Here is a 15,279-nt window from a genome sequence, read left to right on the forward strand (position 1 = left end):
AAAAACAAAAACATAAAAACACGAACAAGCACATAAAAATAATGCAAGGTCAAAGATTGGTGCTTAAACAAATTTTGCAATTTTTTAATCAACATTTCTTCAAAGGAATGTACTAATTTTTTAACCTCTCATTCTAAGAGGTGGATATGGGGTGGAGGGAAAGCGAGGAAAGAAAGAGAGGGAGTGGTACGGGTGGGAGAGAAGAATGGAAGGATGAACACAGAAAAGAAAACATCTCACACACAAATGTAGTGTCCCACAAACGTCTCAACACGGCAACTGGAGAGGAGAGGAGAGGAGAGGAGGTCCTTTAAATGGCCGTCACTTGCTGGCTATTGGCACAGAGAAACATGTATACGCGCACACACTGAAGCGTTCTCTACAAAAAAATCACACACTCCTCTTGATTCCTTTTCACTTTTGTTTTTTGTTTTTTTTTGTTTTGTTTTGTTTTGTTTTGTTTTTGTCTGCCTGCAAATCACAGGTCTCAGCATCCATGGCTGAAAGCAAGCGTATGAAGAAAGGCTGAAAGGAAAAACACAGAGATGTAACAACATGGAAAAAAAAACAAAGTCCAGGCATGTTCGTATTTCCAGAGGTGTCTTCTGCGTCGAGGAGGCCACGTTGTTCGATAAGACTCTTCGTAACGAGATCAGAGACACCAGCTTTTTGCCACTAAATAGTCCTCAGATGTTGGCGTTTGTACGTGTGTGTACACCACACACACACACACACACACACACACACACACACTCATGAGTCCACATCCACAGGACAGAAACATGGCTTACGAAAAGTAGGATTTTGAATGAACAGAAATGTTGAAAGCTGACCAACAAATGAATGCACCATACTTATTTGTCACTTAACAACAAAGCAACACTGACAACTTGATCGTAAAGATTTAACAGAGAATATTGACATGACACAAAAACAATGTTGTTCACTTGCTGCAGTGTTACACCAGATCAACTCAGAAACACTCAAACAAAAACTCGGTCATTTTCATATCCAGGTTCTAAACAAGTCTCGCCTTGAGCGCTAAACACACCAGCAAAGTGGTGCAAGGCCTTAAGGTTCATGGATTTGGCTGTGTGTATGTGTATATATATACGCGTGTGTGTGTGTGTACAGTGCCCTCCACTAATATTGGCCCCCTTGGTAAATATTAGCAAAGAAGGCCGTGAAAAACTGTGCAAAATGCTTGTGCTATTTTCTTATAGCCGCTTCCCATTGTGTGAAGCTCAACAACCTTTTGCCGCACATCACAGCTATATTCCTTGGTCTTACCCATTGTTATGAATGACGAAGGGAATTTGGCCAATGTGTTATCTCATATTTATACCCCTGTGAAACAGGAAGTCATGGTTGAACAATTTCCTGTTCCTAGTCATCCAGGTGTACTAAAAAAATTTTAAATATCAATGGGAATATACTTCAAATATATTTTTCTCATATGAATTCATAGGGGTGCCAATAACTGTTGCACACCAATATTTCACAAAGTTTTTTTTTTTTTTGATTAACCTGTGTTGTGTTTGCAATTGTTTGATATCTATGAGAGCAAAGTATTTTTGTGAATTTTTTTGTGAAAAGATCAAAAGTTTAAACAATAAAAGACAAATTTTCACAGCCTTCTTTGCTCATAAATGCCAAGGGTGCCAATTTTAGTGGAGGGCACTGTATGTGTGTATGTGTGTGTGTGTGTGTGTGTGTGTCTGTGTGAGGTCCTCTGTCTCAATGCAGCTTTGAACATAGAGTAAGGAAACCTGATATACTGATTAACTGTAACACGAGCAGTAGCGTACATTACCTTAACAACCATCTTTTAGCATCAGTACACACAGCAATGTAAAAGAGCACATTCTGAAAATACGAGACTCTTGTTGGCACACTCAGACATGTATGTGTGTGTGTGTGTGTGTGTGTGTGTGTGTGTGTGTGTGTGTGTGTTCTTTAGGCCTGGAATGCATGGGTGTAATCTGAATGTGTGTGCATGTGTGTTTGTGTGTGACAGTCCAATCAGAATTCATTTCAGGTAATCAGCGTCTATGTGGACATCCATAATGGATTTTGATTGTATACTCAGTGTGTGTATGTGTGTGTGTGTGTGTGTGTGTGTGTGTGTGTGTGTGTGTTGAAAGAGTTGTGTGCCTTTTCAAGTGCATTCTCATTTTATGAGGCTGTGGTATGTGTGTGTGTGTGCGTGCGTGTGTTGTATTATACTAAGATGTGTTGTGAGAGAGTGAAAGAATTTGAATTGAGCCTCGAATGTTTCCACCTCAGAAAAGTACGAGCAGGTGTATGAAAGCCTATTCCCATCTCTCCAACTGAGACGGAGCGAGTGAATCCGCTTTCTTTTCCATCTGTGTAGTTGAGAATCCTGCATTTCCCGAGCCCCCGTTTCACACAACCTCTTTCAAGAGTCTGTTAAAAAACCCACCTCTGTTACTCCATCTCTTCTTCTGTGCTCTGTTCCTCCATCCCTTCATCCTCCCCCATCCCATCCTGACGACATCCTTCGAGGACCCCCCCCCCCCCAGCCTCTCCCTTTTTTTGTCTTTACCCCATACTTCTATCTGTTCTGTCTTTTCTCTTTCCTTCATAGGCAGCTCTGGCATTCTTTTCTTTAACCCCCTCCCTCTTTCTTTTTTTCTTTTTTTTTCGTAAAAAAAAGAAAGTGTCTTTGCACATTAAAAAAAACAAAAACAAAAAAAACTTCTCAGATTGTGCCTCTACCTCAACACTTTCACAAAACGAGGTCTAGCTTCAAAACTACATCATTGTACAAGGAGCTATAAAAATATACATGGAGAGTGGAGACTCCTGGGAAATGAGGAATGACTAGGGGGAAACAAATAAAACAGAAAAAAAAAAACCCTTTGTGAAATGAAATACAAAGTATTAAATTAACTTACAATACAGAGGAGAAACAGGGTCAGCTTTTTGTAAAGCACAGAAAAGAAAAGCAGGAGTAAAAAAAATGATCTAACAACAGATATGGTGTTTTACATTTTGAAAAAAAAAAAAGAAAAGGAAAAGGACATCTAGAAATTATTTTACTGAATATTCATATATAATTATATTCTATATTGAATGAAAGCGATAAAAAAAAACACTTTTTGATATTCGCTCATTTTTTGTGTTTTGGTTTTGAAACAGTCTAACTCACATTCACTCAGGTACAATGCTCTCTCACAGATAAACACACACACACTCACACCAACACACTGTAACTGAAGCACACGATATGCGCACTCGCCGTCGCACTCCGTGCAACAGCAGTGTCATAATTATTACCCTACACACTCACAAAATACGCACGTTATTAAAATATACAAGATCTTCAACGCGACTATGGCTCCTCTAATCCGATGCAGGGCCTTGGGTCATGTGATGGCAGCACTGCATTGTAATTGGCTGAGCCAGGTGCGCCTTCTCTTATTTGAGGACGAACACAAATGGGACAAACTAAACTGCTATTTGTGAGTTATTGTAGTGTTCAAGTTCAGGGAACATCACACTGGTCTAGGGTCAGTTTACTTTCAGTCTCTCTTTTTTTTTTTTCTTTTAAGTTTATTTCACGTCTGCTGTTACTTCACAAATGTGACGTGTGTGAATGTGTGTTTCTCAGGGACACCTTTAAGAGACTTCAAGCCATTGCTTCTCTCTTGCTCCAAGGGGTCTGGTTGAATGTTATGAGAGCTTTGTGTGCTCTTAGAAGAAGAAAAAATAGCCCTCACTCAGGGATTTTCTCTCAATACTTAAAACACGCCCCTCCTGATTACAAGAGTCAGAGGTTTAGGAGGCGTGTGTATATGTGTGTATATATATGTGTGTGTGTGTGTGTGTGTGTTGTGTGTGTGTGTGTGTGTGTGTGTGTGGGTTTCAGTCACAGGGTTTGGGGCTTTCACAGTCAGAGCTGAGACTGCAGAGATACAGGAGAAGTCGGTTCATACTGCTATGGTTTAGGTAGTAGGTGAGGGGGCGTGGTCTGGGCACTGCAGGCTGAGATTAATGCTGTGCGCCCATCCTCATACTTTGTAGTAGATGTTAGCGGGGCTCTGAGGTGGCATCTCCTGCACGATGTAGACTGGGTGCCCGTAGTCCCCACTAACCTTCTCATAGTGTGGGCAGTAGGCCGAGTCTGAAGTGCGCAGTGGGATGATGATGTCACTTGGCTCAGAGCCGTTGTTGTTCCCACCCCCTCCTCCACCCCCGCGCTTAGGTGAGGTCAAGGATGAGAGAGAAAGCGGCGGGTGGTGCGACTCGGAATGCTTCGAGTGCCGCCGGCGGTAGCACACCACACAAATCACTGTGGTGACCAGAAGGAGGAAGGCAGAGCCTCCAGCTGCTCCTGCGATGACGGCAATGTTGGAGGCGGGGAGAGGACCGTTTGCACCACCCGCAGTGGCTCCACCCCCACCAGGCACTTTGGGAAGAGTTGTGTTCCCACTGCCACCTGAAAAATGACAGGAGACAAGAAGATCCTAAAACCTTCATCTTCAACACATGGCCACTCTATTGTACTCATTCCTTAATTAGTACACTGACTTCAATAATTTAATTTAATAGTTGATTTATTTAATAATCATTTTAAAAAGAAAGGTTTTAATGTAGAACCTTTGGCTTGAGAAGACCTCTGGTGGAACCCTTAAATATTCCATGTATTATGTTTCCCTTCTGAACCCAAAGCTAAGAATCCAAAGCCATCTTGAAGACCCCTTCATAACTTTACATTAGCATATTAACCTATTAATAAAACCTCATGTTTGATGATTAATTCCTTAAGTATTTGCCATAACTGCTTAAATGATGGCAGAAACATACATTTTAATGTATGTAAAACTTTTTGATGTACACATGGCATAATATTGGTAGCTCTTTTCCCCTCAAGATAGTTTGGGGTTAAAAACTGGCAGGACTTGAAGAGATGTCTGATGCTAATGATCAACTAATATCTCTAACAAACCAAAATAACCAATTTTGAGAATATGTGTGAAGACCGGGAACTTATCAAGGTCTTCTAGACGTACTACTACAAGACAATGGGTTTAGACGCATTTCCCAGTTCTTGTTTTTGGAGTAAAATCATAAATCATTGAGAGAAAGGTTTCACTCACTCACACACATGCACACACATGCACACACACGCACACACACGCACACACACACACAGAGTTGTAGTGCTTTGTGGCATGTGACTACTGAACTCCACTACAGATTATCTTGAGGAAATAGAGCATGTCTCATTGACAATGAGCAATAGCTTTTCATCTTTCGGACCCCATTCTACATCATTAAACAGATGGCTGAAATGACCATGCTTGTAAAACATGGACAAAATGGCAGATAGAATACCCCAGCATTAGTTTAGTGTAGTTTAGGATTATACGCTTACAATACATCCAAAAGGCAAAAGACCAACTGTTGCTAAATGATGGTCATAATGTGGGTTTGATGTGTTCTCGTGTCTGTTTGTGTGTGTGTGTGTGTGTGTGTGTGTGTGTGTGTGTGTGTGTGTGTGTGTGTGTGTGTGTGTGTGTGTGTGTGGTAGTCAGGGAGACAAGAGGAGCTCCAATCGAGCAGGGGATTGGTCAGTAATATTGGGGATCTGTCTGCAGATGTGCTCGATTGCTACATCCTTATTCTGTGCACAGTTCCTCTTGTTTCTTGTTTCTCTCTCTCTCTCCGTCACCCCTCTCCTCCTCCTCCTCCTCCACAATATCCCCTCGCTGTGTGGCTCTGAGTCTGTTCCTGTTATTGACCGTCTCTCACTTCACAGCACCTTAAGTGATCTTCCTGTACAAATTCTGCATCCCCTCTAGCAAGCCACAAGTCTGACACTCGTCTAGTTTCATCTCTTATTGCTTGTGGGCGTGGCCTGTCCAATAGGGGCAGGCTATATGCCAAAATATGGCAACTGAATCGGTACTTAAAGACTTTTCTAACAAAGTGCAAGCAAAACAGTAGCACAAGATTAAAATTTTGTTTGTTTGTTTATGAACCTTTAAAAACGTTGAAACGGCTACAAAACAGACATCCAATCAGCTACCAGTTACTGCAAATACTGATCTCGGCCAGCGTTCTATAAGTGCTAATGAAAGCAGTGTGCTGTAATTTACAACAATATCATTAGCATTTTGTCATATTACCCAGCCCTGCTGTTTAGATGTTTTTAGGTTCTGATCTCACCAAACTGCATAAATGCTACTGTATAATTAATACACATCATTGTATAACTGCTTTGAGAGGTATTTTAATACTATAATAAAATACAGCAAATAATTCAACTACGGTCGTAAATATTTCTTCTGCGTTTGTGCACCGAACAGTGTTAAACTGGGCAATAAACTGAAAACAAAAAGTTTTAGGATTGTTATTTATTGGAATCAATGGTTTAGATTTATTTCCACTCAATCCACTTTCACTTGTCACCGTCAGCAGAATCATAGCTCCTGTTGCTTTGTCACTTTCTAGGCTGAACACAGGCTAAGAGAATAACGAGAGATCTAGTGTCACTTCTTTATCACTGTCTGCCCCTGTCCTTGCTTCTGTCACTCCTTTCGTCTTTTAGTAATGCTGGATGGTATATAGTGCATGTCTCCTGCTCCTTACCTCCCCCCTTGCACTTTAAAATTCTTTACCTGTCACTCCTCTCTCCCTCTTAAATCACCATCCCCTGCTCGGCCTTTATCTCCTTCCCTCCCTCCCTCCCTCCCTCCCTCCCTCCCTCTCCTCACTGTGGCTTACTTTTTTAGCCCTATAAAAATTTCACCCCAAGTTGCATCAGTAAACGTGTGTATGTATGAGTCAGCGTGCGTGTGTGTGTGTGTGTGTGTGTGCCAGTGATGTGTAAAGCTGCTTGAAGGCAGACTAAGAGATTTTAAAAAACAGTGTGTGGAAGTTCTTGACGGAACAAGCCACCGACAAATACAAAGAATGACTAATAATCACCTCTGTCCTCATCCTCCCGCTCTGGTTTGTGCCCTCCCTCCTTCCACCCATCTTCTCTGTCTGTCTTCCTCTCTTTATCTTCCTCGCCATCTCGCTGGACCAACAAAAAACGGGGCGCCAAACTAATGGCAATAATAACTCTTTGAAATGGCTTCCCACTCGTCCCTGCAACCTTCTCCTCTCCCAGGACGGCCATTATCAAACCATACACTGCCTCCGGCACGGGCCTCGCAGGCCTCGCAGCAGACGCAGAGGAGAGAGAGAGAGAGGGAGAGAGAGAAGCACAGAGAACAGAGGGACGGAATATATCAAACGGAACTGCAGTGCCAGCATTCGGCCGTTTCTCCCTCTTGCTCGAGCCATATGTCGCCTCTTTCTCTGATTTTCTCTCCGGGACCGTGAGAGAGTGTTTTAGGTCTTTGGTGGGATGTGCTGCATGCATCCGGGCTGTTGCTTTGGGATGTTCTAATAATAATCGAGGGTTACAGTTTCATGAGCTTACCTTGGTTTCTGGTGTTGGTATGACCTGCCTGGTCCGGTTTGGCGGATTTCGGGGGCAATCCGTAGGGACCTATAGAAAATAAATTGCAAACATTTTAAACATGAAGCCAACGGCACAGGGCAACCTTAAGAAAAGTCTTGCCACCCCAACTGCCACCCCATCGCCAGCATTGGGTAAGTTACTCAAAAAAAGTAACCCACTACAGATGACTAATTACTACTTTAAAACTGTAATCTGATTACATTACTGATTACTGCATGTAATCAGATTACTAATTACTTTCACGTTACTTTCAAAACCTATCAAACCTACAAAAATACACTACCAAGCGAAACTCATAGTTCTTTCAGTAATTTTAGCACGTGTCAATGTATGAGATGATCAGAAAAAGTTGGATTTATCTTAAAATTTGCCTCGGGTGTTGTCAGTGTTCGTAGGAATATCAGACCGATAAAATATAAAACTTTTCTAACTAGGCTAGTTTGGTGTCGCTAGCCAAGGGTGAAGCTAAGCTAAGCTAAGCCAAGGGTGAAGCTAAGCTATCATTGTATGGGTTTAGCTGCTACAGATTCATGCAAAGTACATTATCTTTCCTTATGCTCTGCTCAGATCATGTTCACTTAAACTGGAACTCATATAGACATTTACACACCTTGTTTTCCTGCTCAGCACCAGAGGATGTTACTGTTTCAGTTCCAACCCCTTTACTGGGTTAAAAATAAATAAATAATCAGCATATATCCATTTTTCCTTACTCTGACTGTGTGAGCTAGCGTTTGGCAGAGCTGAGACTGTCAGCCAATAAGACGCGAGTGTTTCCACAAATACACCCTGTCTGATTGGTCCTGTCTTCGCTCACTGAAGATATAAAATTACTTCTTTTACTGACATTCAGTTACATAGTGACAAACCGCTCCAAGTGGAGAATTATTCGGGGCTGAAGAAAAAAATCTTCGTGGCAAAATGTGATGTATTTTAAAAATGCATTTGATATAATATTTTTTTCTTAACAATAAATTTGTAATGCAAGTAACTTAATTTTACTGACATCAGTAACTGTAATCAAATTACAGTTAAATACAAATAAATGTCAAATTTGGAAAAAGTCATTAGATCACAGTAACACGTAGTTAATTTGTAACGTGTTACACCCAACTCTGCCCATAACTGACCTCAAATCACAACATAATGCATCATATTTAGTTTATTTCAATTTAAATAATCAGAATAATCATGATAGCTGCATTGTAGGTATGTTGACCAAATCCTGTAAGTATTAGTTCTTACCAAAAAGGTATAAACACATTATGGCTATATTTACATGACCAGGGTGAAATGACACAAATCCAATTTTCTGCCTTAATGTGACACAGATTTGATATTATTCAAAACTGTCTGGGCATAAAAATCCAATCATTTCAAATCAGACTTGAACTACTTTCATAAGTGGTCCTAGCTGGGATATATATCTGATACTGTAAATGCCCATGAATGAGAACAGTTAGATCGGAATTCATATGGCTTTTTCCAAACATATAATTGACTACGTTTACATGCGCATCAATATTCCAAAATTAATCCGAATTTGGCAATATTCGAATTAATACTGTGTCAGGTAAACACAGCAATCCGATTGCCCGATTCAGATTAAGGCAATATTCAGATTTCCCACCCTTGGAATATGACTGTTTTAATTGGAGATTTGTAAAATGTAAACATCTTATTCAGAAAATCCACTGAAGGGAGATATATGTGCACGCTCAGTCCGCAAGGAATTGTGGGTAGCAACAGCAGCATCTTAAATCTCCGGGGAAATAACAGCAGGAAAGGAAGACCGCGTGTGTAGATCGGCATAATTACAACAACTATGTATACAGGAATATTCTGATATAAACATCGTATTCGGAATATGGCTGCAACCCGAATATAAACCTAAAAGGGAATTTGATGTGCATGTAAACGTAGTCATCGTCATCATCCGGTGTCGGTAGTGCGGCAAAACAACAATGTAGGACAGCAGCAGTGACTATATTCAGGGGAAGGAGGGGGAAATTGGTGATTTCCTCAATATTTGGGGAATCGATTAAAGCAAAACTGGAAGTAGGGTTTGAACTAACTGTCTTAGAATTCTAGTTACAGTCGCGTTCACATTAAAGACATATATGGATCATGTCAAGATAGACAGATCCGATCTGAGCCAAAAAGAAAAAAATCGTAATTGTGCAAAGAAGTTTGTAACGTGAGTGTAGCCTGTCATTATTTGACCACTCATTTGGCACCAAAGAACAAATCAGATTTTCTATTAATTCTATTTGCCAACCTTTAATGTGCTCTATGCCCACCCAATGACTAAAAGCATGCCACTGCATAAATCCACTAAATGGCTTTGCCTAGTGAAGCTGAAACAAACTCAACGTGCTCTATAATGCTGAAGAAAAAAAAAAATTCACAAGCTCTATGCATTCAATCAGTTGACAGCAGTGCTTATGAATATGATGCGCGTGCTTCAGTTGCTAATCAGATGTGTTCTACCACAGTCCTCTTGAGCTTATGGGCCACTGTCATGTTTTTGTTGTTTTCAGAATAGCATGCCTGTGTGGACGTGTGTGCGTGTGTGTGTGTGTATTTTAGTGTGTATCTCATCAGAAATCTGCACCCGGCTTCTATTTAGATGACAAACAAAACAGACGTGACCTTTCAGCCAGAGAGCAGATAAAAAAAAAAAACGAGCGAGAGAGCGAGAGGTGGATAGAAGGATATTTTGAATGCACAATGTTAATAATGTCAAAAATTGATACAGTATTCTGAGAAGCTGAAGTAGAGTTGCCGAATAAGCCGTAGAGAGACATATGAAATGAGGAGGGAGATAGAGTATGAGGAGTGATGAACAGATAGATAGATAGAGAGAGAGAGAGAGAGAGAGAGACTATTCTAGCCAATACCATTGTTAACTGTGAAGCGTGTGTTTCTCACTCTACATGGCTGTGTGTGTATCAGGACCAAGCAATTGTGGAATTGCTACGGTTGATAATAGCTCCGGACTCGAGTAATGTGCCTCACTTTAAACTCTCTCTCACACACACAAACAGTTATGGCGAATGTGCAATGACAACATGGGCAGGATTCAGAACTAGTGTTGAGTTAAACCGAGCTCCATAATGATGTCTATCACCTTATACTGGAAACATATGTGTACTGTATGGTTATGTGTACAGGCATTTCGCTATTATCCTGATAAAATGCTTTTGTTTCCATTATCTGCGAATTTTGTCTGGTTAACGTTTGTGTGACGTTTCCGTGGCTGTTGTTCAGCTATTTGAAACATTACTGAACATTATTAAGTCGGTCTTTAAGGACGTAAACAATTTGAAAACCTTCTATTTTGTAGTTTAATTACACGGTGTATTACAATTTTCAATAGTTAAGCAGAAGACACAAAACCGAATCTGTTTCAATGGATCATAATGTGGAAGAGCTGGGTAACTCACTGAATCTCAAGCTACTGAATTAGCACCAACGAGCATTCTAGCAAGCTTCGTATCACATATATTGTTCCCATGGGTCCTAATGTTGCATGCATGAAGGTCATGTGAGATCATGTGGATGTCTTACTGTACTTATATGACAGGATGAAATATTTGGGGGGAAATAGGAACTGTCAGCTAAAGCTAGCTCACTTGCATTAGGTTGCTATTAAATGATAAATTATTACCTACTATCCGCACTATAATTTTCTAAAATAAGATTGTATTTATAAGCTGCCAATACACTGATCACTGCAGTAGCGAAACATTATCTACATAACCTAGATGGACTCTTGGTTTCTCAAGGGTTCTCTGATGACTAATGGTTCTGGTTTTTTTCCAGAATTTTGACGTTGTAGCTTTCCTGACAGGAAAAACCTTCTCTTGTAGGGTTCTATATAGAAGCTTTAAGGCTTTGTTTTTATGCTAACTAAATTAACACCACAACATATCTGGGATCCTCAAAGGTTCTTTTTGCAAGGACAACTAGGGAGATCTTCACTGAAATTGGCAAGGACACATACTGATTAAGGATGAGGCTTTATTTTAAAATATTCACTATTCGAGAGTCTTAAAAATATGAACATTTTAATAGTAATTAAATATTAATTACAACAGCAATATGTGACTAATCATGCACTAATATCTACAATAATACTTACGTGTACTAATCACAAACTAATGAGGATCTAACCTTAACTACGACGTGAGTGTTATGAGTTCATGCGTGAATAATGACCACCTTAAGTACATGTTAGTTAGTTAATGTATTAATTAGGGGTAAACTAAATCAAACACGCTCTATAAGAAAGAATATGAATGAAACGTGCAGAATTTCAAATTGTTTATATAATTTGCCATATGCAGCTGCGTACACACACATCACTGGCTGGCACTGGATTACTTTCATAATTGACATTGATCCTCCTTATCGAACGTAGAAAGACACATTAATAATAAACACCAATAATTTCATCTGAACACACAAACATCACTGGATGGCGTTGAGATGAGATGTGGTCGTTATTCAGGCATGAACATAAGACTCGCAGCGTAGTTAAAGTTAGCTCGTCATTCAGTTGTGATTAGTACATGCCTTAACTCATCATCGTTAGTTCATATTTAAATAAGCATTAATTCAGCTATTAGTGCATGATGATTCACGTTAAGTGTTACCAGGAAGGTCTTGTGGCTGCAGGTTATGAGGTATAGCTATTTGCTTTGCTTTTGCTCTGCATCAAGACACGTTCACTGTGGATTATCTGCAAGTCTGAAAGCTATTCATCACAGTTTATTTTTATGCATGCGGGTTTGGGAAAACATTTCAGTTTAAGACAAAAAGGCATGCAACCACCCTCGTTAGTGTATCATGGTTTATCACATGACGGCGCGGTATTTTTAGAGCAGTGTCGTGGTGAATGTGTAAATGCTTTTACAGTGCAAAATAGAAAAGATGTTTTCCTCCAGGTCTGTACAAACCGAGGAGCTTCGAGACCCTTCTCTTATACTGGTTTGTTTCAGCTTTGAAAGGTAAGCAGCAAACTTTAATGACAGTTGCCATGTGTATATATAGCTAGTAAAACGTGCTGTAGGAGAACACACCAGCTCAGTTCAAATGTGGAACGTAATGATGCACAGCAGCTGTAGCGTGTTTCAAATATTGATGCTTGTAAGTGACTAGGTTGTCATAAGTACCGGTACTTCGGTACCAAGCCGGTACTAAAAAGAAAAAAAGTTGATGGTACCAGATTTTCATAAGTACCAGTAGTACTGACGCTGTCTGACAGGTAGTCAGTTGGGAACTTTTCACGGGTGCACCGTGCAACAACAATTACATGTGTTTCGGCTACTTTATTGTAGGTAAGTATGCGGTTTGGGACGCAGCCGTGGCCACCGATGGAGCTGCTGCTGCTTTGGTGGCTCCAAATCCACAAAAACAAGAAAGGTGGACTTTGGATTTGAGGCAGATCACAAAGGGAACATCATCAGCAACCAAGAACCGATTTGCAAACGGTGTAATCGAAGTTTTATGACGCACGGAGGATACACACCTAACCTATTACAGCAGCTTAAAGACCCACACCCGGATTTATGTCAGTGTTTGCTTTTGTTGCTTATTTATTTAAAATGATCACTGTTGATTTGTTTTTGTTGTGTATGAGCTCTTGGACGCTCGTTTTCCGCTTTCAACGCTGTTACCGCTAAGTGTGTAAAAGCCACGCCCCTAAACTTTATATGTGTGGTTAGATTAACCAAGAGTTCAAGCAGGTGCGTTTCAAATGATGGTAGCAGTTGCATTATGAATATCATAGCGTAGTTTAATTCCGGTGTGTTATTGCAAAAAAAAAAAATTGTTTTTGCTTACTTAACGGTTAGAATACGCGTGTTTAACGCTAATACGGTCAAGAGTGCTTATTAACCATCTAATGTTATTTAGTGCTTATTACCATTTAAAACTTTTATTGGGGTCAAATAAATGGGAGGACATGATGGGGTTTATTAATTTTACATACCAGAGGCTTTTTGCTGACCTATATATCTGAAATTTATGTGTTTCATACAATAATAGCACTGTTAAAGTCTTTAATATCAGTCAGTTAGAAAAACATTTCTACTCTTGGATGGATAACTATTATTAGCTTAAAGTGTACAGAATGGCATTTTTTTTTTAAAAAAAACCTAAACTATACATTGATATTTATTTGTTCAATTAGAGTGTTTTTGTGTTTTGCTTTGGTACCTAAATTGGTACCAAGTACCGTGGAATTTTACTGGTATTGGTACCGACTAGTAAAATTTTGGTACCGTGACAACCCTATAAGTGACCATCAATGTGTATGTCTGTGTACTGTGTGAGTGTGTGTACTCACTTTGTCCAACTTTGAGCACCACCTTCATGCCTTGTGTGGCACACACTCCTCCTCTCATGCTCTCCAGCCCCTGACGAGTGCCGTCCGACGTGGCTGAGGAAGAGGAGCAGAGAAAAGAATGCACACGTGAGGATGTAAATGATAAGCACAGCTCTTTTATTTGGCAAATATGAAATACACCCGATGAGTGAATTATTTACATGAATCTACAAGACTGAGCATACATGCATTCTCGGTATATTTTACCGTGCTGTAACAACACACAGTCACTCGGCAGCACTGAGTCACAGTTCTCACACTGAACATCACACACAAGGAGTGCAGAAATAATCAGTGCAGGGCTGCAGAACTCAAAAATGTCCTCGTTTAGAGCTTCCCTAGAGGACAATCATTTCCTAGAGTGTAACCCTCACCACACACCCACACACACACACACACACACACCTTGACCTGGTCAGTGAGATGTGGGCGCGTGGCAGACATGAATCTGACTGCACCTGGTTTATCAGAGGACTAAACAATGCTTAAATAAAGGCTCAGTCAGACCTTGAGTACTGGCTGTTAAAGGACAGGGTGTCCTTGGTGCAACTTTAATAAGCAGGAGAAAAAGGAAAAGAGAGAGAAATTGTGTGTGCTCCAGAAAGAGAAAGAGAGAGAGAGAGAGAGAGAGAGAGAGAGAGAGAGAATGTCTTTATATACACGTTAATATAGTTCTTATTTACTGAGAGCTGAAGAGATAGAGGATGAAATGAGATAGGAGAAAGGTGAGGCACTCGTCCACTGTCCCTCTCTTTCTCTCTTTATCAGAGCCTCAATTGGAAAGTGCTACGTTTTTCCATTTAAAAAGAAACCGCCGTAGCTCAGAGCTCAAACAGGGCCTGAACGAAACACTCGCCAAGGATCCACCCGATAAAAAAAAAACAAATAAAAACAACAACAATAAGAATTTAAAAAACTCTCACGTAAATGCATAAAGGGAGGAAAAAATCCAGGAGGTTCAAGAGGTCACATGGAGGAAATATTACAGAGAGAAAAAAAAGGTTGAATTTGAACAAACAAAAACGAATAAAAAAAAGGCTTTAAAAACATTCCCAAACATCAGAGTGTGCAGCTGATTTCAGATAATCGTCCATGTATAAAAACTCCAGCATGCAAAAAAATAAACAAAAAAAAATCTCTAGACCAAACCCAACTTGGAATAGCAGTGTATATATTTTCTTAGTGCCATTGCATTCTTTGAACATTAGCAAAGGAAATCCAGCCGCAGTTGTTTGCACCGTTGTAAATCAGGAAGCTATACAGACGCCAAGGCCTTAAAACCACAAGCAGGCTTGCTATGATGCTACGCTACGCCACCACTCCTGCTTTGTCCAAAACAACAAGCACCACTTCAATTCACTGTGAACGGAAGGAAATTCAAAACATT

At 40.2% G+C, this 15,279-nt stretch overlaps 1 protein-coding gene across 1 annotated transcript in view; it reads right to left on the minus strand.

The window, feature by feature from the left end:
- Positions 1-2,374: 2,374 nt before the first annotated feature.
- The window catches only part of efnb3b (ephrin-B3b), a 70,517-nt gene continuing 57,612 nt past the window's right edge, over positions 2,375-15,279 (minus strand). Inside the window, exons 3-5 of the mRNA XM_053629352.1 lie at positions 13,854-13,946; positions 7,460-7,528; positions 2,375-4,462 (exon numbers count right to left, since the gene is read on the minus strand). Coding sequence (XP_053485327.1) covers positions 4,035-4,462; positions 7,460-7,528; positions 13,854-13,946 — 590 coding nt within the window. The 3' untranslated portion in view covers positions 2,375-4,034. The remainder of the gene's footprint in view (positions 4,463-7,459; positions 7,529-13,853; positions 13,947-15,279) is intronic.

Source organism: Ictalurus furcatus, chromosome 7 (assembly GCF_023375685.1).
Source record: "Ictalurus furcatus strain D&B chromosome 7, Billie_1.0, whole genome shotgun sequence".
In the NCBI taxonomy this organism is placed as follows: domain Eukaryota; kingdom Metazoa; phylum Chordata; class Actinopteri; order Siluriformes; family Ictaluridae; genus Ictalurus; species Ictalurus furcatus.